The sequence below is a fragment of the Artemia franciscana genome, chromosome 16, assembly GCF_032884065.1.
Source record: "Artemia franciscana chromosome 16, ASM3288406v1, whole genome shotgun sequence".
Classification (NCBI taxonomy): domain Eukaryota; kingdom Metazoa; phylum Arthropoda; class Branchiopoda; order Anostraca; family Artemiidae; genus Artemia; species Artemia franciscana.
In genome coordinates, this window is record NC_088878.1 from 13,788,215 (window position 1) to 13,812,826 (window position 24,612).

General features: G+C 34.5%; 1 protein-coding gene across 1 annotated transcript in view; it reads left to right on the forward strand.

The window, feature by feature from the left end:
- LOC136037104 (cAMP-dependent protein kinase catalytic subunit 3-like) overlaps positions 1-14,908 on the forward strand; it is a 159,074-nt gene extending 144,166 nt beyond the window's left edge. The window contains exons 7-8 of the mRNA XM_065719564.1: positions 7,126-7,203; positions 12,251-14,908. Coding sequence (XP_065575636.1) covers positions 7,126-7,203; positions 12,251-12,376 — 204 coding nt within the window. The 3' untranslated portion in view covers positions 12,377-14,908. The remainder of the gene's footprint in view (positions 1-7,125; positions 7,204-12,250) is intronic.
- Positions 14,909-24,612: the final 9,704 nt, after the last annotated feature.

A 24,612-nucleotide genomic window follows, 5' to 3' on the forward strand; every position in this document is an offset into this window, starting at 1 on the left:
ACCCTGCTCAGAAGCAATACAAGTTACGTGACAAATATTGGAAATGTCTTATGAGACTTGATTCCTACCTGTCTTTAAAATGTTCTTGAAATCAGACTTCATGAGTTTTAGTTTGTAAAATTTGTGAATACTGACCTTTTTTCCTGTTCAATTTGTGGATAAAAATATTCGAAATTCTCTATATAAAAGAAAATATTGGTGGTATCTCATTTATTCAGGACTGAAGATTTAGATGGCACTGTTATGAACCTAATTTATTGCAACTCTGGGACTAGATAAGGATGTTTCCAAAATAGTGTGGAATACAGGCCATATATACAGGAATACAGGGTATTCCCTGTTTTGTGTGATTATCAAGCGAGTTGGATTCGAAAAATTTGCCTTATATAATTAAATCCTTTTTTAATTAACGTTAATTTTGATTGTTTCTGAACGGATTGAGCTTTCTTTATGGGTATCTAGAGGAAGTAGGGGGCACCACAGCTTGCCTCTAAGAGTAACAAAAACATTTGTCATGAGAACCATAATACATACATTAACGTAGTAAAACTTTTCTTTTATTTTCGTTTTGATTTTCATAGACGCCACTGTGTTCAATTTTTAGTTTTAAGGCCTTAAGAGTACATGCTTTCCATGACTGTTTAAATACAGTCATTCAAGCATCTTTGTCGGATTTCCGATCTTAATTTTTAATCCATATCAGCATTCATACTTAAGTGCCTCTCCCTCTATCTAGTCTTCTCCATGCGTGCTTCGTCGGTAAATATATAGTGGTCGGTTACTTTTGAAGGAAACATGCTAAACAGGTAAAATCCATTAACTTCTTTATATACATTATTTTCAAGTATCGTGGTCGCTTTTAGTAAGCCTCCCCCCCTGATGGTCTCAGATTTTATCCCTATGGATAAAAAAGAAAACAAAACACTAAAACAATGAAATTACTTTATAATATGCAGGATGTTGGGGTTGATCAGGTTATCACGGTTCCTTCCATTATTATCCATTTCTTTCTTAACCATTTTAAATAATACATTTATATTGGATTTTGCAATAGTCACAGGTAATACTAAGTTGAGACTGCAGTAACCGACCTTAACAAAGGAGCTATGAGATGTAACGAGATTCAATTTATGGAGAAATATATTGTTAGATCCAAATACGGAACCATCAGGGGGGGGGGGCTGTCAGAAAAATGACCATGATATTTTGAAATAGCATAAAAGAAGTAATTGAACGGTACTACTTTATTTATTTAGCATGCTCCCTTCAAAAGTGACCGATCATTGCATATTATCATGTTCTCTTATGAGCTTCTATTATTTTTGGGAAACCGTATAATCTATTTTTGTATTTAATCAGGTTGGTGGGAGCCAAAAAAAGTTTATATTTTTTGCTGCTTATCAGTCTTATTAAGCAGTACTTTTACAACACTTCAGCAACACCCAGTAACCTTTGAACGGATGTTTCGCTCTAACGTAGCCTCTTTGTTGAAAAATACCACGGATAGGGGAAACAATAAAGGATAACTGTCCAACTTTTGTTCCTTGCTAACAACTTTCAAAGTAACTTCAAATTTAAATTCTTTGACAATTTCAGAATAATTGACACTTGCGTCAATTAGGGGTGGCAGTGGACAATTCCACCTCCCCCACCAAAAAATAGGGGTCCCAAAAGTTACCTGCGGAATGAAGAAAACTAAGTTTTTTCTTAGGATAAAATCCACTATGTATAATATTGTTGTTTTTTATTTATTATTTTCAATGGAAAGTTCCAAAAAACGTAGTTTTCAATGAAAACACAAAGAAAAAGTAGTTTTCAATGAAAATACTAAAGAAAGGTAGTTTTCAATTAAAACACCAAAAAGGGGCGTTTTCCAAAATTGACGGTATCTGGAAGGTAATGGCCGCTCCCCTCCTATCATTCCTCACCCCTCCCCTCCAATTGGCATCCCTGGTGTTGTTCACCCCAAAAAAGGAAATGTCGTCTCTAAGACCTACTATCTAATTTGACACTCATTCCTCAGGTCACTAGCTTTTTTTGGAGAGACAGTATGTTTCCGATTTTTTTTTTCTTTTTACTTTTTTGTAATTCCAGTATTTAATCATTACAATTTTCAAAAGCTTTGGTCTAGATTTACGGCTAGATTTATGGGTGGCATGAATAAATTAAGAGACTTTAATATCCGATTCTGTCCAGAGAGCTTTTGAGCTCTCATTTAATCTTAGAAGCATTCAACCAGTTTCAGGTTTTTGATTTATCACTGGAGATTTATCCAAGAGTTTTGGAAACGACTCACTTATTATTATAAAAAAGGTTGCCACTTGGATGTTACACCTGCTGAAATGCTACTTTTGGCCACGCTTTTGACTTTAGAATGTTTAGGTAAAATCGAGCAGGGTATAAGCACTTCAAACCAGATATTTAAACTTATTGCTTTTCCTGACAAATATATATATCAGTGTAAAAGGAAGCAGCTACAAAAGCTACTTTTATATTCAGCTAACCTATGAAATAAGCTAGGCTGTTTAGTTTTTAAAATTAAACCTCAAAAAGGGTAATAAATTAAATGCCCTCTTTGTTTGTGTAGGTACATCAAATGATAAAACTTTCTTTTCTTCTTAAGAAACATTCAAAGGTTTAATGCCTAAAAACAGATGCATCTGGTGTTTAAATTCCATAGATTATTCATTTGTAATATTTATGTATTTTTTGTTTGTTATTTTTTGTTGTCTTGGGGTCACGTAAGGTAATGCATTGTTTATGTTTCTATTTTACCGTTGTTGATTTCGGTATATGGTCTCATTCTTCATATTTTTCTCATTCTCCATATTCTCTCTTTATTTTCCTTGAATATAGCACAGCCTCGCAAGCTTCGCTTATGTTGTGCTACGGTTAAGAAATGTTTATTCCTAATAAAATTGTTCTACTACTATTACTACTGCTAAAGAAAATGAATTCTGTCCGTCATGGAAAGCAGTCACAATCTTGCCCTATGTCATGTTTCACCACAACCTAGTAAAGAAGAAACTCTAGCCCATAGTAACCAAAACCTAAAAACTCGTTTTGAGAAAAAATTGTAAAACCGGGAAAAATCGCAGATGAAACTGATTCAACTAATATTTCGAGTAATCTTAATGATAAAAGTTTTTCTTTTACCACGGATGAGTAGAATACTGGTTACTAAGTTTCTGAAACTCTTCATCCCTGGCCTGAACCGGTTCTGCCACACCACAAGGGTTAATGATGTACCTATTTTTGAACCACCCAGGGGCCTGAAGCAAAAACTTGGCGTAGGCCTACTTAAAATAGCACTTTCGCCAAACTCGCCTATCAGATTCAGTGAAAATGTCCCAAAATAGGTTCAAATATAGAATATGCAGGAGAACCTCTTCTTCTCATATTGCAAAAACAAATTTATAGTAATTTTAAAAAACAGCTTTAAAATCTGCAACATAGGAGAATTACAGTCCTTTATCTTGAGCAACTAGGAAAATCGTTTTTCAAATGGGAAACAAGGGTCCGTCTCCTTTTCTATCCTCCTTTTTTCATCGTCACCAATAGAGCATTGAAAACATCATAGAGAAATATGTAAAACGCTCGTTTGACAGCTAATTATTATATCTAGGTCTTTTTTGTCAATATTAGAATCTAATATAAAAATAAAATGCATTTTTTCAAAAGACTGCATGGTCATATGCAAGATGATTATTTTTTTTTTGTTTTTGTCAATAAACATATAGAGTGACAGTTTTCAATCTTGCCACTCTTCTGTACTCCTCGTAGACTCTTTTTCTTCTTTTATCTTCCCCCTTGACCAGAGGGAATACTCAAATTACAAAAATAAAATAAGAAAGTAAGAAATGAAGGGTTGAAGTAGAAAAGTATAGTGACCTATCAGGTCAAGAGAAAGAGCACGTTTTTGTTTTGGTTTCATACAAAATATGGAAAAAAGCTGTCTATATAATTGAGCGTGACTAGAATTTGTAAGATTAAATTTCGGGGTGTGCTGAAAAAATCGAACTTTCCTAAAAAAAAAACCTTTTCGATGCCGTGTGCCACATACCTACGGCCTTATTCAGATGAAACTCATAAGCTTGTAAACCCCAATAAACCAAGGGAAAAAAAGGCTAATTATAGATTCCAACTTTGTCTGAATGATAGGCAAAATTGTATGCAATAGTTTGGGCAGTATAAATATTTTAAACCACATATTTTTAGTTAGAACTAACTAGATTAACAGTCAAATATTATAGTAAGATGGTTTTGTGTTTGTTCAATAAACACAAACCCTGCCATCTAGTGTCTTTCTCCACCATTAAACTGGAGTGAAATACTAGCAGAGAAAACATTGTAATTGAAATCCTTTTTTAGATAATGATGTAGCAATTAAATTTGAAAACCCAAGAAGTGTTTGATGTCTCTGTTGCCACATGCTGTCTCCAAAGATTACACACTGAGTTTTTGCACGCCTAACTGCTAAGATGAGAAAGGTTTTAAGGAAATAAACTCCCTTTTTGGGTGATTCATTTGCTAATGAAACTACTATATTATTTTAAAAACATTTTATTTATGTGTATCTTAATTGAAAGATGTTTTAATTGACAGCCTTTTTCATCTGACAACAACAGGGAAACATTTTTGAAACCACCACTGGATTACTAACCTTTTTTATATAGAAAAAAACTTTTTGAAAATAGAGGAAACTTATAACTGTTTTCAGCATAATTTTAATATAATTTGAATATATTTTTGGTCTATTTATATACTAACTTAATATATACTTCTACTACTAGTGACAAGTGACAAATCCCAGTACAAAGTCAGCCAAGACCAAAGCAGCTGTACATATGCAAAACAGTGTTGTCAATTACTGAATATTTCGAAGAGGGGATGTTTTTTTCAAATATAAGAGGGAGGGTTGTCCTTTTTCTTATAATTTATTCAGTGAAATGCAAAAGAGACATCATTCAATGAAAATAACCCCAAGAAAGATATCTTTCAAAATCTAAGTGGGGTAAAAAATATAGGGCGACAAATGACAACCCACCCCCCACCCCCAATTGACATAGCTGATTTAAAATTATCAATCATCTACCCAAGTGATATGCCCAATCCTAAATCCTGAGTACGTAACTAGTTTTAGCTAATAATTTTAAATAAATTCATCCAAAACTATAATGATTCAAAGAGCTATACATTTTAATGATCTTATGAGAGTAGCACTAAAACAGCTTTTTAAATCTAGCAAAATTCCTTTTTGAAGATCAAGCTGATTTTCAATTAATGTTTAATCCTGAGTCATAAAGGTATAATCGGCAGATGTGAATCATGGAGTTATGAAAACCACTAGGTGATTTCTAGCATTAGGGTCAGATGGATTTCAAACGCTTTGATTGGTATATATAGAACAAGGGGCCGGTGGGGGTGTTTGTGTCAGACCATTGTGTATCCTCACATAAAATTTAAAGAATCAAACAAAATTACTGCCATTTTCTTGAAATTCAGACCACTGTCAGAAGGTGGAAACCTGCTTAATGTTTCCTAATGATCCTCGTGTGAGCTGAATCTAAAGTCGCATTTATAATGTGATTTATGTGGTGTTCAGTGAAGATAACCAGGCTTGTTTTAAGTTTCTGTCAGCAGAAAATAAGAAGAACCGGATTTCATTTGAAATTATTCGTGTTTAAATTCTCTATAATTAAAGTCTAAAAGAGTATTTGAGCGCTTGATACACGGAAACAGGTAAAATATACACCTGGTGTATGGTAATAATAGCCCTGTTTCTTTTTATATTGGCCTAGTCTAAACAAGTCTTTACGATACAAACCTTGTGCTTATTTTTGGCCTGGCTAATTTTTCTCTTAATTTTTATGCGATTTTTATAAACAATGATTCGATTCCATCTTGGTCCTAACAACCGTCTTATCCGCCTTTTTTGCTAAATTGTTATTTGTTTTTCTTGTATTTGTGTTTTTTGTGTTATTTTTTTTGTTTTCTTTGTGTTATACGTAGTTCTTTGTTTTTCTCCTTGTACTCCCCTTTTTCCCTTTTGTAAGTGGCTAAGAAATAAATTATTATTATTGTTATTTTATTAGGTCTCTAATAACGGAATTCAATTTTGCGAATTTTGTTTTTTACAAATCGTTGAACTTATAAATTAAAGAGGATATACAAGTTTAATCCACAGAGAAGGAGCTTCTGTTTCTTCTCCTTGATTGTTTCCTTTGAATCATTTCAGAGTTTACTTGTTGTCTATTGCAATTGTATACTACTCCGTACTTTTCAAAATTTCCTATTGTCTTGTTTTTTGTCTCTCCCAACTGGTATTTCTGGCTTTGAATACGTGTGTGCCTCTGGTACCCTCTCAACTCTTCTATTGTGTATGGAGCCCCTTAGAATGGTCAAACCTGCTGAAAACTAGGCCTGTAAAAAGATTCACTTTTATCCTCATTTAGGAGAAGATTTTCATGTTCGTCTAGCTACCCCATCGTTCCCAGGGCCGAACTAAGACAGCTTGGAGCTCCTAGGCCATTGACAAGTTTGAGCCAGGGGCGTCAACTCACGTCCATGTAGGAGGGTCGCTAGAGCACGAAAGGTCGCTACCTTTATCGGTCGCTAGAGCACGATTATCTCATGATTCGCCAGAAAATCCTTTAGTTCTGACGGATAAATAATCCGCCTCTTTAGAACCTGATGGGTTCTTTTGTCCTAAGCCAGTACAAAGAACGAAAAGTTTTGAGCCACGACATTTCTTCAAGTAAACTCTTTTTCCTTATGATAGGGTCGTCAAGTCCTGGAAAATAACCAGCATTTGACCTTCTATTGTTTTGAACACCCCTAGATGAAAAACTATGAGGTTTTTAGTTGAAATCGAAATAAACTATATTTATTAGCCGTTATCTAACAAGTCAGTTCTGATGTGTGCTAAACGTGATTTTTTTTTTTTTAGATTTGGAAAGGTTGAATAATGACAAAAAATATCTCATTCAATTTCTTTTTACAAGCTCAGAAGTTAAAAAAAAATTACAAGGCAATCCATTTCAGCTTTACCTAATCAGGATTGAACAAAAAATCAAGACATCTATAAAAAGTGAATGCTAATCTGTCAATCTATCTTCGTTTTAGAATGGCACAGAAGATGTTAAAAGGCATAGATGGTTCAAGCACCTTGACTGGGAAGATGTTTTTTACAAGAAACTCAAGGTATTTGTTTTGTTGTTTGTCAAGAGGCCCAAAAACTCCATCGCAAAGAGCATGAAGGAGAGAAACCGTTTGTGTTAACGGAATTAAAGTCTCGGATGCCACTGGCAATGCTGTGCTGTACAATAGAAAATAAATTTAAAAAAAAACGTAATTCATTTGTGCAATCTCGAATTTAATTAAAAGTCCAAGTTGAGAATTTATTGAATTTGTTGTCTGAAAACGTTGTGGTTTTCTTAATTGTTTGCTTAAAAAAATTATTGCTGAATGGCCAATATTTTATTTCATTTCCGGTATTCATTTTACTGACTTGGGTCACTTTGGGTCATAGTTCGCTATTTGGAAAAGAAGAGCTAGGTTTACTTTCCCATGAACTATTTCGATAGAAATTTATTGAATATGTCTATTCATATAAAAGTACATACCCTATTGTATGTTCCCTATATCAACACAACACAATAACAAAAAATTGTTCCTGAGATCCTTGAAACACAAGCAACTAGCAACAAACCAAAAACATCTTCGTCTGTTTTCTATACCTATTCTTATTGGTTAGAAACTAGTTAGGACTCACAGCTTAGATACCAATACAGTTATGAAAACTCCTATCTTGCCCATGAGAAGCTTTTGGTACAGAGCTCTGAACTTGGCGCCTCCTCCAAGCCCGCGCTTCAACACCACAGGCGGGAACGCAATTTTGTTTTGTTGCATACACAGCTTAGATACCAATATTGGTATCCAAGCTGTGCTGCCAGTTTCCTGTCTCCAGCCGCTAGCATCGCTACCGCGCACTGTGTCCCAAAAATAGATCGAGTTTTCATAACTGTATATATATATATATATATATATATATATATATATATATATATATATATATATATATATATATATATATATATATATATATATATATATATATATATATATATATATATATATATATATATATATATATATATATATATATATATATATATATATATATATATATATATATATATATATATATATATATATATATATATATATATATATATACTGTGGCTTTTGCCAAAGGGGGTCCGTTGATCGTCGGTCCGATGTAAAGCAAAGGTAGAAAACAAGAAACCGATGTTTTAAATTTGGTTTTTATGATAAGCTTTGTAATTTTGCCTGATGCTAGACGAAGCCTTCTTTGTTTTATTTTTTATTCTCAAAGACCAAGCTAAATTTTACCTTTTATCAAGCATGCTCTTATATATTGTACTAGAAGCAGGAAATTTGCCTTTAGCCCTGTCTTGTGTGTATCAGAGCTTGCAACCTATGTTTTGCTCCTCCAGTCTTGCATCTGTCAAATAGTTCATGGTAACGAACTGTAAGTAAGGAGTGACTCGACCAAATAGTAACCGAAATCCTAAATAAAAAGGAATTTTAATAACACTAGATTTATCAAAAGAACTGTTTTTTTTATGCTGATAGCAAATGTATAAAATTCATCAAGTTTAATATTAACCATCAAAGACTAGGAGCCAGAGAAGATTTGCCTGATTTTTGAAAAAGGGGGGAAACACTCCGAAAAGTCCAGCATACATCAAAGTAATTGGTTTTTTATGATATTACTAATGTGTGAAATCCATTAAATTTAAAGTTACCCACCAAAACTTTCGACCCTGAGAAAAAATTTTTCATTTTAAAAAATGTTGAAAAACCCACCAGAACGGTAGTGATACTGTTGATAATTACCCCGCAAATTTAGCATATCAAAGAACCCTATTATAAAAATACCAAGGCCCTTTCCAAAAAATAAATGATAATGGTTCTTATCAAGATTTCCAAAAATTTGAGAAGGACGATGAAAGATGTGTGTTTAGTTTCTACTTATTTTGTTTATTTTACTCTGGGTGATTTGTATCAAGCATTAATTTCTAATATACTTAGAGAGGGCTCATTCAAACGGATATTCAAGTTCTAGTTCCTTTTTAAGTAGCAAAAGAGACTCAGAGAGCCACAGCAATGTAGTGATTACTGCGCTTTTTCATGTCTGTTGTTTTCTTGTTTGTGTTTATTGTAGTCTTTTTTGACAAGTCCTTTGACAAGGGCTTCAGGACGTGAAACCAAAATATTTGGACTTTTTTATATTTTTATGAAGCAAAAATATACATTTTTAAAATGTTTGTTCACTTTGTCAATTAAAATTTTTGCAATAGCTATGTATCTTCTTTTGATTTTAATTACTAGTCTGTAGTCCCTTGCAGTATATAGCACAAGAAACAGGTGGCCAAACGTTATTTTTATAGCATTTCTTCGTTTTATGAGATCATTAAAATGTTCTTGTCGAGTTCTATGTAGCCGAGGATTTTCACTCTACATAATTTTCTTGTATGTTAATATTCAACTCATGTTCTCCTCGTTATATTTTATAGCTCATTTTATTTCTGAAATATTTTCATATATACTATTATTTTGGTGTCCAAATATATTTAAATGACTTTCGTGATCGTTTGATCTTCTAGTGGCCCTTCTGTTGTGAAGTCTGTTTCAGAGCTACCCTAGGAGATCTTGATATACGAAACGGGAGGAAAAAAACACTGCAGACCGAAAAAACTGATGACTCAAAGAAAAAAAATGTTGGCCATTCAACATTAGTGTAAATACTGATCAGCAAAAAAAAATATCGGGAATGTTTATTTCTTCAGAACATTCAATAAAGAAATATATATATATTTTCAACTGAAAGTAAAGAGCAACATAAAAAACTTAAAACGAACAGAAATTATTCTATATAAGAAGGGGTTGCCGCCTCCTCAATACCACGCCCTCTACCGCTAAAGTTTTTTAGGGCTTTAAGGCTTAAGGCTTTTAGGGCTTTAAAGTTTTTAAGGTTTCTTATTCGAAATAAACGGTCGTTATGTTTCAGCAGTCATTCTTAAAGAATTGGGACAAAAGTCGAGCTTTAAAATAAAAAGCAAGGAGGGGCAACCCCCCTCAAATACAGAAAACTTTCTGATCTTTCTCAAGATCATGCCAGGAATTCTTCCCCACCCCCCGTGAAAAAAATTTTTCCTGTAAAATTTCCACCTGGAAATTTCCTCCCACGAAAAATTATCTTCGCAGAAATCCCCCCCCCCCGGAAAAATACCCACTCAAAATTTTTGTATATTCCCAATACCAAATACTGTTTGTAAACAATGGACTAATTGCACAACTTACTGCCCTTTCATCAGGGGCTACGGGGGCTATGTCATCCCCAGAGACATAGCTACTGGAACTCTCAACTGTGCTGAACCAAATGACTATCCCAAAATTTTGATTAGACGTCTTCGTGGGAAAAGACCTGGGAGCAGGGCTATTTGCCCTCCAACTTTTTTGGTCATTTAAAAAGAGCGCTAGAACGTTTAATTTCGACTGAATAAGCCTTCCTTCGATCTTCTAGAATGTGTGGTTTGACACGATCATGCCTGGGAAAAAACAAACAAATAAAGAGGCATCCGTGGTCTCGGTCTTTCTTTGGCAAAATAAAAGCAAAATTCCACGTTTTGTAGATAGGAGCGTGAAATGTTTAATCTGATGGTGTGATCTTAATCAAGATTTTTTGACTTTATGGGGATGTTTTCCCTTTTTTCGAAAACCAGGCAAATTTCTTCAGGCTCGTAACTTTTAATGGGTAACGTTAAACCTAAGGAATTTTTTTGTATTTGGAACCAGTATAAAAAGTGAATTCTTTTGATTTGTTAATTGTGTTCAGAATTTTTTTTTTTTGGAGTTTTGGCTACTGTTGGGTCCAGCCGCTCCTTACTTGCAGTTTGTTACCACGAACTGTTTGATTCATTCGGTATAAGGACTGATTCAAGATAAAGTCCCGAACTTTGAAATTATAAACAGAACAACTACAAAAACAACCTAGCTAGCAAGCATAAAAGGTTCATCTTACCTAATACAAGGAGTATGAGTAACTTACCAGAGTGGAAACTGGAGCTGATATAAAAAAAGAAGTAACCAGCGCCATCTAGTATTTGGTGTTGCTTGGCATTTTTTTCAAACATTGTATTTTGTGTTTTTCTTTCAACAACTGGGATCATACATTTATTATTATACTATTTTGCTAATTACAGTGTGATTATACTAATTTTACCTACATTTTACAATGAATAATGCGAAATATTTGGGCCAAAGACTTATATTTAAAAATTGCGCAGAATAGTTGCTGAAATTAAGCTGCTAATTGATTTTAGTTGTTTGCTGACTTGACTGATAAGGTCACTGATGTATTCTTCCTCCTATTCAATTTGTGGTGCAAAAGAAGGTATTTTCCATCTTGTTGCTTATCGTGCAAGTCTGAAGGATTTCAGAAGAGATTGTTTTTGCGTAGGTAAAGGGATGTACAATGGTTTAAAAATCTTTATTATCTCAAAGCTGCTACCTATGGTATGAACTCAAAAAAGGCGATTCAATCAAAATTCAGTAAGAGTAAAAAAAAATTCAACTCCTTGAAAATTAAAAGTCATTGATCACTTGTAAGTTACCCTAGTAGCTTTGGAGAAAGGAAACCTTGTTCTTCTTCTCTAAGTAGTGGACTATTACCCCGAAGTGACTAATCCAACTCCCCTTACCCTGAAAAAAACAACAAAGAATTGAGACAAAATATTGACTATTTAATAATAAATGTACATTAATAAAAAAAAAATAAAAAAAAATTGCGGAACCTTCATCTCCACCTTTTGTGCACGTTTCTCATAGAAAAACCAAAACTGTGCATATGGCTCAACTCGTGTCCTTCTGTGTTTTCCCATTTAACGTAATAGTTTCAATATGAAAAGCTTAAGAGCTTGCTGGTCTGTAAATCATGTGCTTGGATTCTTTACGAACAGAATTTTTTGTTTTTATATATGCTAATAGTACAAATGAAATTACCCGTCAGCTCAGGGGAAACCCCCTAAACTTTATATTGGATAAGCTTTACTAATTACGGACTATTCGAACCAGAACTACCTCTGCTAAGAAAAAAAAAACTGTTGTTATAATCTCATTTTGACATATATTCACCTGTCTAACTCAGTTTAATTTATTACAGGCTCCTATAGTGCCGAAGGTGAATTATGACGGAGACACTTGTAACTTTGATGATTATCCTGAAAATGACTGGAAGAGGTCACCACCTGTCGGAGAAAAAGAAAGACAACTTTTTCATGATTTCTGATGAAGCACTAGGCTTGGCTGCAAACTTTAAAGATTCATGGGCCAGCTAATTTATGACTCTGCAAAAATTGTGCGCATATTTAAGTGTCCAGGACGTCAGAATTACTATTGCAATAACTACGAAGTCATATTTTAATTGAATATGTTAACTATGTAATAATTGAAAGTATGCACGTGCATTTTGTACTGTTCCACCAGGGATGATTTTTCTTTTAAGATTTTTTGAAATGGAACTTCTTCTCGTGTCACTTTGTCTTCTCCCTGAAGAGCTAGGCATGAAAAGGCTTTAGAAAAGGCTTTTTTAAATATTTAAGAAAATAAGTACGCTGTATAAACAAGGCTATATTCCATATGCAATATATTTGTTATATAATTCTGTTACGTTTTCCCATACGGTAACAACATATATTTGAGTTTTTAAATATTCCTTGCTTTGAATCTCCCTTGAGAACGATTAATTGCGCGAGGGGGTCCTCTTCATATACGCAATAGTTTCTCTTCGTTTTAAGTTTTAATGTGGCTCCTTACTTTCAGTTGAAAAACTTGTTTTTGTTTTTTTAATAATGTACTAAATATCAAAATATGGACAAGTAATTTTGTGTATTTACATTTGCTTGTCTTCTTTTCCTAATCTATAAAAAAGACACAGGGAGACATGTGCGGTTAGGTTAGGTAGTCAGGAAAGAGGACTGCTTTCCTGGTTGTAGCTTTTAGTAGGTAGGGGAACCCCTTTCCTTAGAAATAAGACCTTTTCGAGCTCTACCAATATATATACATATGAAGCTTAAAATTTCTTTGATTGCTTGATGGAGATATAAATTTAGCAGTGGCGAAAAGATTATACGCAGTACCAGAGTAGCCTAACTACAAATTTTGAATTAGAAAGATGGCTTCATGTCTAAAAACAATAAAGAACGAATTGATTTTGGATTTTTTTTTTCTTTTTAGTTTTCTGAAAAATTGACCAACTGTAAGACAATACAATTGGTACAAGTCACTTTCGCTTTCCTCCCTTCCCACTTTTTTGAATCGTTGGTTACGCTGTCAAACAGGAGTGCATATGATCATATGTGCACATTTCGGTAATACTAATGGATACGGGAGTCAAAACCTATTTCCAGATTCGGGTATAGGGCGTCAGAAACCTCCCAAAATTTTTGTTATTGTCCTTATAAGAATTTTTCAAAGGGGTCCTTCAGACTAACCGGTGAAAATTGTGTCCTCAGCTTTCTTTTTTCAGGTAAGCTTATAATTTTTTAACATCCGCTTCTTACGATTCCCCCGTTTTTTTTTTTAAATTCAAATGTATGAACCCTTATATTTTTTTGTTTCCGTGTGCTTTTTAGCTTTTTGTAGTTTAGCAAAACATGTTTTGTGACAAAAACTTCAAAATTACAAGTATACAATAGGCTTAACAGTAATCAGTGTGTTGGCGTCAGTTGGGAAGGAAGGGCAGGTATCTTCATCCCTAAATTTCTTTGACTCTTTCCGTAAATTTAATAGATAGCTTTTTCGGGAGGGGGGTATTTTTTTTACAGAAAATGTTTTTTTCGGTATTTTATTGGAAAATTTAAAAAGAAGGACAAAATACCCCCCCCCCTCGGATTTCGAAAAATAAATTTCTCCCTCCCTAAATTTTTGTGAATTGACGGAACTGGTTCAGTGACGTAGGAAGAGGGAGGGGTTTCTGAGGAGCAAAGGCATCGTATTTTAGGACCTCTTTAATGCTAATGCCTAATACCCTATGTCTTCACATCATTATGCTTAATAAGTGCTCATCTAAACATTCTTAAGTAAAATATTGAGCCCTTCAGACCCAATCCCTCTTTGGCTATATCCCTTCTAACTAGGCAAAAATTAGCATTACTAGTAAGAATTATCTCCCAAATATTTTAAAACAGTTTTCGACTGTAATGATAACTACTGTCCGTAAATGAACTGTTCGAAACCCGCAATGATTTAATTAATTTATATTTTTTTTTTTCTTGCTTCAGTGGCAAAGCTCTTTATTGACTTAAATTTGTACCATCATAAGGGAACGACAAAAACATGAATTAACATCTGAAAACGGAGAAAAAAGAATCAAGTATGTAGTCACTGTGACGCCTGTTATCCTCAGATGGCAGCTTTATTTAGTATCAAAGCTCTCATTAGGTCCTAAATCATTTACTTTGCATTTTGCTAGAAAAAAAATTAAAGTAAATATTAACATTTGACAAAAAAAATTGGCCGTTGCAATGTCTGCACCTCTTAAATGAAGGTTTCAGAACCTGAACTGTTAAAAGTTCAGAGGCCACATTGGCTACTCTCAGTTTTTTTTTATGTTAGTGTCAGAATTTGTGATGGAACCTGATATTTGCAGGCCACGATGAAAAAATAATAATTAATCGTTGGATTCTAAGGTTCTAAATTGTTTTGTACCTTCATTTAAAAATCCGATAAATCACAGCTCCCCAGATTTTGAGTAGTCCTTGTCTGTATCTAAAAAAAAAAAAAAAAAAAAAAAAAAAAAAAAAAAAAAAAAAAGGAAAAATCATTACCAATTAAGTAAGGATTTAAATCTTTTGAAGCACTAATATCTGAGAATTTCGCTTCTTTAAGGTGGTGTTAACGTAGCACATGAAACTTCATTTGTATATCATTACCATCCTTTTAAACTTGTCAAAATTTTGTATATATTTTCTCATTTGTTGATTGTCAAGAAGTAGTTTTGTAGTGCTTGTTACTTACCTGTTTGTTATATATTAACTGCCAACTTTTTTTTTTTTTACTGTCCAGAGATTCCTATTGAGAAATAGAAAAATTAATAGCCTTATACAAACGTGTAAATTTCTTATGGTATTAATTTTGTAAATAGTGAGGCGAGTATATTTTCCACTGGTATAAATGTCCGCTGTTTTAAACAGCAAAGTATACAGCTCTAGATTAATCGAAAAATCTAAATAAAACTTAAAGTATATACAACAAATCAACTTTGGAAATTGACCGTATTCCAGTTCAACACAGAATGCAGATAAATTTCTAATTTCTTCGTACCATGATCATTGGCAAAGCTGTATTATTAACATTTGGTATTCCTTAACGAAAATTTAACTCTCTTGCAATTATCTGCTGTGAAGTTTGAAACTTCATTCGCAAGAATTTTGCAAGTCCAGACGGTGTGAAAAATGTTGAGCCAAGGGTATCAGAAACTGTGCTTGAAATAAAATAAAGCGTACGTAAAAGCCTAAACTGCCAAAAGTACAAATCTTCAAGCGAAATATATCAAAGCTACAATTAAAAAAGGAAAACTTTCGAAAAATGTTCTGATTTCAATGTTTCAATGTATAACCCCCTCGGAAAAGTGACAAACTGAAATGACAAAAATAGTCGCATAATCATTACTGCAGCTAAGTTTTTTTTCAGTTTTAGTTTTATAGATCGCATTTTATTGCAATTTTTTATTTTATTTATATAAGTGGTTTGCTGAGGACGACTCTTGGATATAGAGCCGAAATATTCATTGCAGGTTCAAACAAATTTCTCTGTCTGCTCGTTGCTGGTTTGCTCGCTGTTGTTTTTATGATGGAAAGGGAGTCCGGTCTTAGCCGTTATTTATAAAAAAAAAAAAATCAGCTGGTGCCCTTACCATGGTATATCACTGGAGCAAGTTCATCTTTTAAGCACATTGCATGCGTTTCTTTTTGGTAATGCTGAGGCCAGGGATTGGTCTTTTCTGCTGCAAGGTTAGGTGACAAGCTTGCTACCTCTCCATTTAAAAATGACACAGCAACTAAAACTCCCATGTGGCACCCTATGCGCCATCAAGACTCTAGATCATCTTTACTCTTATCTTATGTATTCCTTGTCCTTTTTCCTCTCCTATCGGGGTTGTGATTACTCTTTCAGCCACCTCTAAAATTTAATTTCATGTCTAATTCACTGATTATTATATTATTTTAAGAAAAGCTTTAAAGTGAGAAAAGATTACTTAAAAAGATTTGCTAATTTACAATTAAAATATGTAAATATGGTATGCTATTAAAAGTGCATGTTTGTAAATACAAGTTTATGTTTTTGTACAATTTATAATGTAGAAATTTCCTTAGGTTGTGTGATTATGTTTTGCATCTTTTTTGTTTACAATGTCGTAGCATGCACTGTAGAAAAAGAAAGAGGAAAAAAACCCAACAAATTTCTCATTTTTGAAAAATTAAAATTTTCACTCTTTTTAAATAATATTTCTCTGTCTGGGAACCTTCTGTAAAATTGTAAAAAAAAATAATAATAATAAATAATTAGTCACTCGGAAAACTTGAATCAATAAAAAACCTGATGATTTGTTATAAGGTATGATTTATATACCTTATAAGGTATGATGTTATAAGGTATGATTTTCTATAACCCCAAGATTATTGCCAATAATTTGCTTTCTACAATAATCTTGCTATGTGATTATGAAATTGAAACTTTCAAAGAGGTACTTTCAAACAGAAAAAAGAGTGATTACTTTCTTATAATTTAGTGGCAAAAGTTTGCTTTAATTTCATTAGTTGACATCCATGTTGTCTCTTCGTTGGTCAATCACAACATAGCTTAAGCGTGTACCAGCAAGAAAAACCAATAACGTTGCTGCTCAAAGCCTGATTGGCTTCTGCGTAAAATTTTTTAGTCATCAAAAGAACGAAAAGATTAATTTCGCCTTGCTCGCTTTTGAAATGTTAAGCCAGTTAAATATAAGAACACTCTTTCAGTTGTACTATTAAATATAACAGCTTTCTGTTTCTCTCTGGTATGCCGCAAACTGTTTTGAGCGAAAATATGATTTTCATTATGTATTATCTGGACAGCAACGGTTTTTTTTAGTCCATGAAATGGCCAATTTTTCTGTGGCTAAAACTATGCAACGTTGTGTAATCTAGTTTAAATGCACTGCCAATTATTATGTACCGATGATTGTTTGGGTGATTGGATTTGTTTTACCAAAGATAGTTTTAATGTTGTTTAAAGTGATTTTATCGCTACTTTTTAGAGCTTCACTTTCATTATAGTTTACGATTATGCTAAGTATTGTTTTATAATTATATTACTTCCGTTCGTTAAAAAATAAAGTTTCAACAATTTGCCATCATTTTTCAAATGAGGTAGTGATGCTTTAGAGAGAAAACCAGTTTCAGTTTCGGTTAATGTATCTTAGGAAGGAGAAAGGGGTGGACAGTTAACCTAATTTAGACTCTTATTTTCTTTTTGTAACTTGATTAGAGAATTAAACAACTAATACTAGTTAGCAGCGAATAACATACTTTCTTGATAAAATCTGCGAGCAATTAAACGAAACCAAGTGGATTTTATTTGCTCTCGCTCTAAAAAAATTACATGTTTTCCAAGTACTTCATCAATTGTTGACATTTTTTGAATAGATGAACTGGAACATAGTAAATGAATACCTGAGAAAGCTGGGACTTATGTATTCTGAAGAAGACAAAATAAGGACTGGATTCACTTAGTGCCGAAATTTATACTTTATTGTTCATGAAGTTGCTCGTGCAACTAAACCCCAGTTTAATTCAACCCCCATTCAGCTTAACCCCCATAAAATACAACCCTTATTTAACTTCATCCTCACGCAAACTAACTTAAGATTAAACGAATTCTTGTTTGACTCAACCTCCATTTACATTAATCCCATTCAGCTCAATCCTCATCGAATCAAATAAGTCTTTTCTTATCTTATGCTGCTTGAATGGAAAACTATTCCTCTCCCTCTAAAAACCAACAACTATCCTGCTATCTTATTTATTCGAAATTAGCAAAACTTTTCCCAAGTCCTGAACACGGTTGAATTTAACGGTTTCAGTAGTAACTGCAACTTAGTACAGAGAAAACCACGACCCATAGTAGCCAAAACTTACGAACACGTTAAGAAACTATGTCTTGTAAAAAAAAAAATTGCTGATTCTATCGCTTATATTCACGTTAATAATAAAAGTGGATTGTGGAAACAAATTTATGGGATCTTAAAAAAAACTGGAGACGCCGAAATGTTTCTTTTTTTCTTTTTTATTTCTTCAGTACGAATAGGGCACTAGAACATCGTAGAGAGCTGTTTAAGTTCATTTGAAAGCTAATGATCATATTTACGCGCTATTTATAATTTCAACATTACAGCACAATCATAAATGACTTATGGCACCAAAATGTGATTTGTGTGTCATTTTCGGAGTGTAAAGGTTTCAAACCATAAAAGATCTACCACTCAAAACTCCATGATCGAAAACCGTTAAACTGGTGTTTAAAATCCATCTCTGGAATACTCCTATTTCTAGTTCCACTACTGGAAAATAGAAAAAAAAAGACTTGAAAAAACTACCAAGTGAAAAAAAAATCATTCAAAGACAAAGCTGATTCGTCAACGATAAAATAAATTAAATAAATTTATTTTCATCTCAACACTAAAATTAATTACTAAACAAATTTTTGGGAATTTCGAAAAAGATACCCGAATTTTCTTCTCTTTTTTTTTCTCCAACACTAGCGGGTCGCCAGAACATCGTAAGGGCATTAAAACCGTGACAGTCAAAGGTTCTCAGAATTAGAATTTATCCCCCCCCCCACAAAGCCGTGCATTAATTGGTCATTGGATTTGATGTTATCCTTGTATTTCAGGAGTTGTTCTTAAATAATTGGGGCAAAAAGCCAAACTTTAGCGTAAAGAGCGAGGTGTTAACAAGGGGGAACCTTTCTTAAATACTTAATAATTCCTGTTTGTTTAAGTTTTAACGTTGCTCCTTACTTTCAGTTGAAATAACTTGTTTTTTATTTAATTTCTGGCCGTTTTTAAACCATGCCGGGAAATCCACACCCCTTTCCTCTACGGAAAGATCATCGAGACAATTCAATCCCGGTGAAAATATACTCCGTACAATTATTATTAACTTCTCCACATGTAAAATTGAGTCGTCAAAGAGAAATTAAAGCAAATAAAAAGGATTTCGTATGGAATTCTGGCAAATTTCTTCAGTATAAAATTTCCCCTGAAAAGTTTGCCCCCGGAAACTTTCTTTTATATGGAAAATTTCCCCGTGGAAAATCCCCCCAGTAAAAAATTCGCCCTTCCCCCACCGAAAAACGTATGCAAACTTCCCAATGACAAATACTATAGCCTATGTGAAAAATGGGCAAATTTCATAACTTAAAGACCTTTTTCCAATGGCTGTGGGGGTTCTAGTTATCTCAAAAGACGTAGACATTGGACCTTTCAACTATGCTGAACAATATGGCTACCTCAAAATTTTGGTGAACGACTTTGATGAAAAAGCGGCGTGGGAGAGGGGATAGATGCCCTCCAATCTTTTTTTGTCAGTTAAAAAGGGCACTGGAACTTTTGATATCCGTTTGAATGAACCCTCTCCAAATATTCTATGACAACTGGTTTGGTAAGATAAATATAATAAATAAGCAGATATAAATGAATAACAACTTCCTATTTCCGAGCTTTTAACATTTTAAAATAAAGTTGCCTATTGCCCTGTTTATCTAGGAGACGTTGATTTAAGGACCTCAGTAGCAGAACTACTACTACTACTATTATTATTAGTTATTAGTATAGTAGTAGTAGCAGAACTACTACTACTACTATTATTATTAGTTATTAGTATAGTAGTAGTAGCAGAACAGTTGCAGTAGCAGTTTGCCAAGTTATTGCACCTAAAAAGAAAATGTCCCAACCCATCTCCCAAAATACCGCATAGGAGGAAAATCCATAATCTATTTGAAAAATTAAGATCCCTCCAATTTGTTAGAAGTGGTAGATAATTAGCTCGCGCCTGAATCCATATTCTAATATATTTAATTGGTAAGTTTAACTTGAAATAGTATTCTCCGCTCAAACTCTCTTTAAGATTTCTATAGAAAAAACAAACTACTTGAAGCATTTGTGCCAGCACCATAATGTTGAATGTCTTAGTTTTCTAGTCTAGTCATTGATTTCCTAAGAAAAACATCGTCACTTTCTTTGGGACCTTGACCATTATTCCATATATAAAAGAGACCGCTTTCATCTAGTAGTTTTTTGGTATATATGTCATTCACGAAAATGCAAAATATTCTAGTCACGACTACAAAATACGACACAGGAAATAATATTCACAGCTGTGTTTTAGCACTAAATAATAAAAAAACTAATTACCTTAAATTACCTTAAATCGCATTTGCCAGCGAGATAAGGTGGTAGATCCTCCTGTAGTTCTCGCTGGTGGTGAGTGATGTAATTATGTTGGCTTAGCTTCCCAGTCCAGCCTCCACTCGGCCCTCTCCCAGTCCCTGTCGACTCCAGCCTTGAAGGAGTGGGGTGTCTCAGCTTGGATGGTAGACTCGGATAGGCTATTCCAGAGGGGGACCACCCGAATGGAAAAGAAACCACGTCGTTCCCTTCTCCGACATCCAGGCAGGTGAAGCTTAAGACTGTGACCTCTTGAATTGTTAGCCAAAGAGGGGGTGAAGATCTGGTTCAGGTGACCGGATTTGAAAATTTTGCGTGCCATGATCACATCTCCTCTATATCTTCGATAGGTGAGGGTTGGAAGTCTCAGAGATCCTAGGCGATCCTGGTAAGGGACATTATTTAAGCCACGGACCAGTTTGGTTGCTCTCCTTTGGACACTTTCAAGGGCTCTTGTGTCCATTTTATTTTGGGGAAAGGCCAAAGTCAAGCCAAACTCAAGGTGGGGACGGACAAGGGATTTATAAAGTTTTATAACCACACATGACTTTCTGGTTACAAAAGAGCGCTTAATGAGTCCGAGAGCTCGATTAGCTTTTGCAACCTGAGCCTGAGTGTGGCTGTGGAATTTTAAATCTTTGTCCACAATGACGCCTAAGTCTCTTTCCTCGGCAACTGCTTCCAACTGATCACACCCTATATGGTAGGGATGGTGGGGGTTATTGTGCCCTATGTGCAGTACCTTGCATTTTGTTGCATTGAATTGTAGGGCCCAAGTTGATGACCAAGAGGATAGCCTGTCAAGGTCCAGCTGAATGCAGGCTCTTTCTTCTTCAGTTTCAGCAGGCCCAATGAGCTTACAGTCGTCAGCATATAATGTTAAAAGGTTGCATAGATAAGTTGTACAGTCGTTAATGTATATGCTGAACAACGTTGGCCCAAGGATGGTTCCCTGTGGGACGCCGCTTATAACCGGGGAAGTGGAGGAGAAAACTGGATCGCCATTATCAGTGTAGATCATGACACGTTGAGATCTGCCAGTTAGGAATGCTCCAATCCAATCAATCACATCCTCATGCACCTGATAAGCTCTAAGCTTCAGCAACAGGTATGAGTGTTCAACTTTGTCAAAGGCTTTGGCTTGGTCGAGTAAGATAATGTCTACCGGTTTACCCATATCCAAAATTTTAGTTGCATGATCATATGACTGAATAAAGTTGGTGTCGATTGACCTGCCCCTGCGAAATCCATGTTGTCTATCGCTAATAAGTGTATTTTCTTCTAAATAATTTATAAGAGCATGGTTAATGATACCTTCCATGATCTTGCAAATGGCTGAGGTTAGGCTTATTGGTCGATAATTTCCTGGGTTATCCTTGTCACCTTTCTTAAAAATTGGTATAATATTTGCTGTTCTCCAATCATTTGGTACTGACTTTTTGGCCAGGGACATATTGAATATTCTGGAAAGGGGGAGGGAAATGTGAGCAGCAGATTCTATCAAAAGCCGAGGGTGGAGATTATCAGGTCCAGCAGCTTTGTTGGAGTTTAAATTTCTTAGTATTTTAAATACATCTTCTTGAGTAATGATTACAGGGGACATTGGGTTGTGTACTGTTACAGGAGGTATGGTTGGGAGTGTAATGTCAGGTGGCTTAGAGGTGAAGTTTGTGCAAAAGCTGGCATTCATGCAATCAGCGATTTCTTTCGGGTCAGTAGTACTGGAGCCATCTGATTTTTTTAGCCTGTTGGTGCGTCGACGGGAAGGGTTTTTAGCTGTAACATAGCGCCAGAACTTTTTTGGGTTTTTCTTTGACTCATTTGCAATAGATTCTTCATGGTCTTGGATAACTTTTCTTGTCATGTTTCTCAGCTTGTTTCGGAGCATGGCGAATTTGTTGTGATGGTTGTCACACTTGCATTTTAGGTATTTATTCCATGCTCTATTTTTCTTTCTGATAATTTTCTTAATATTCCCGGGAAGGTATGGAAGAGTCTTTGGTTAAAACGACTTAAAGGAATTCCTTGCGACACAAGGGATTGAACCGCTGACCCATTGACCACGAGAACGGCGCTTATCCACCACGCTGTCACAAGGTAATAAAACTTTGAAGCTTTACGTCAGGAGTATTGTTTTTTGCATACATAAGAGAAGAAGGTAAAAACTGAATATGATACACAAAGTAGAAAATGTTTAAAAAACTGATTATAATTGCTTATACCATTTTAACGCTGTTACTGAGACGCCAAAACCTGTCGTTCAAAAGACAAATTGATTCAGTGTTGTATTGTATCAGATTAACGACGCTTCTTGACTACTAAGGTCCCTGCGTCGGCCCTGTAGTGCATTTCTGCAGCATGATTCGATCTCTGGGTCTCGTATTACCAAGCTAAGGTCAAACCCACTGCGCCACCACAGGACCAAATTGATTCAGTTATGAATGTCCCAACAATAAAGGATTAATGCCTCAAATGACTAAAAGATATCTTTGAAAGTTATATCGTCTTTATTGGTTAAGTTGATTAAATCCATGTCAAGATATGCTTTAAGGCATGGCGTACATTCAAGTACTCGAACAAAGAAATAAAAGAAACAAAATATATATTTCCCCAGTTGAACCAAACACAAGGAGAGTTCTAACCTAATTATAAGGAATAATAGCTCAAAATACTAAAACATCTCATTATATATTATATTATTGAAAACTATTTTGTTTTTTAGTTGCTAAGTTAAATTGAATACGTGGCAAAAAACGTTTCAAGACATTATATGCGTTCAAGTGCATGAACTACCAAAAAACAAAACACGTTTCCCTTCTCCATATAATAATGCGAACTAGTTTTTCTTGACTCTTCTCCTCGCCCAAGTATTCTAGTTATCATTCCTTTTTTGACAACGAATAGGCCTAAAATTTACCATGGTAGTGATTATCGTTCGTTAAATAGCAATCGTTCAGTTCATGGTATTCAGGCTTACCAGGTATGGTATAAGCAGATATTGTATTAGGATGCGAAATATGATCGTGAAAAAATTATCAGAGTTTGGAATTGAGATTTGATCGGTCTTGAGATCTAACGTATTGTAATTCACTTTTTAGATATTATCTTCTGGTTTTCTTTGAAGAGTAAATTCGTGTTTTTCAGTATCAAGAAAACATGTGAATAGATATATGTTTAACGAATCAGACGATAATGTTTATCGTCTGTTTAAGACGATATGTTTAACGAATCAGAAAATAACGAATTCAGTTACTTTGAAAAGGATTATTTTGAAACTAATTTTATCGGATGTTAGCTGTTTGACAGCATGGTGAGTAATAATTTGATTTGATTTTGGACTTTGGCTAATTGTCCATATTTGTTGGTTATACCATTATGACGGAATATGTACATTCGTCGGTGTTGAATTTCGTGCAATCAAATCTTAAAAAAGGAGTAAGTGATGAAGTTATTGCTAACCATGCTGTTGGGTTTTTCGATGAGAAGTCTATTATGGCGGCTAAAATAGAACTTTGGTCTCATGTTTACGAGGGTGAACGTGTGCAAAGACGCCAAGGCGATCAAGCTAATTACCGTCACATTAAGGACATGATGGAAATCTTCCAGAAATGCGACAGCGAAAATTTGTCTTTGCCTACATACGTGATTATTTTACCTACCGAGGTTCCTGTTATTCCTGCTGTGGCTTATTCTAGCTTCGCCTCAAAGCTTGTAAGCATTGATTCGGAACTTAAGCAAATCCGTGAGAAGATTTCGTCGTATGATCTTAAATTCCCCCCTCTTAGCAGCCCTGGCGCTCAGTCATTGAATCCCGATCTGACGACCGTTGTTATTTCTAAAGTCCCATCAGAATTAGATAATCCTGCCAAGCGTCGCGAAATAATAGACTCTATTCCAGGTCATGAATGTATTCACAGCATTAAGCCCTCTGGCGATAAGCTAGTGGTACGAATTGACAAGATTGCTGCAAGGACCTTTGCAATGCCGTTGCAAATGTAATGAGAGATTGTGACGTCAAAGTAAAAGAAACGAAATAT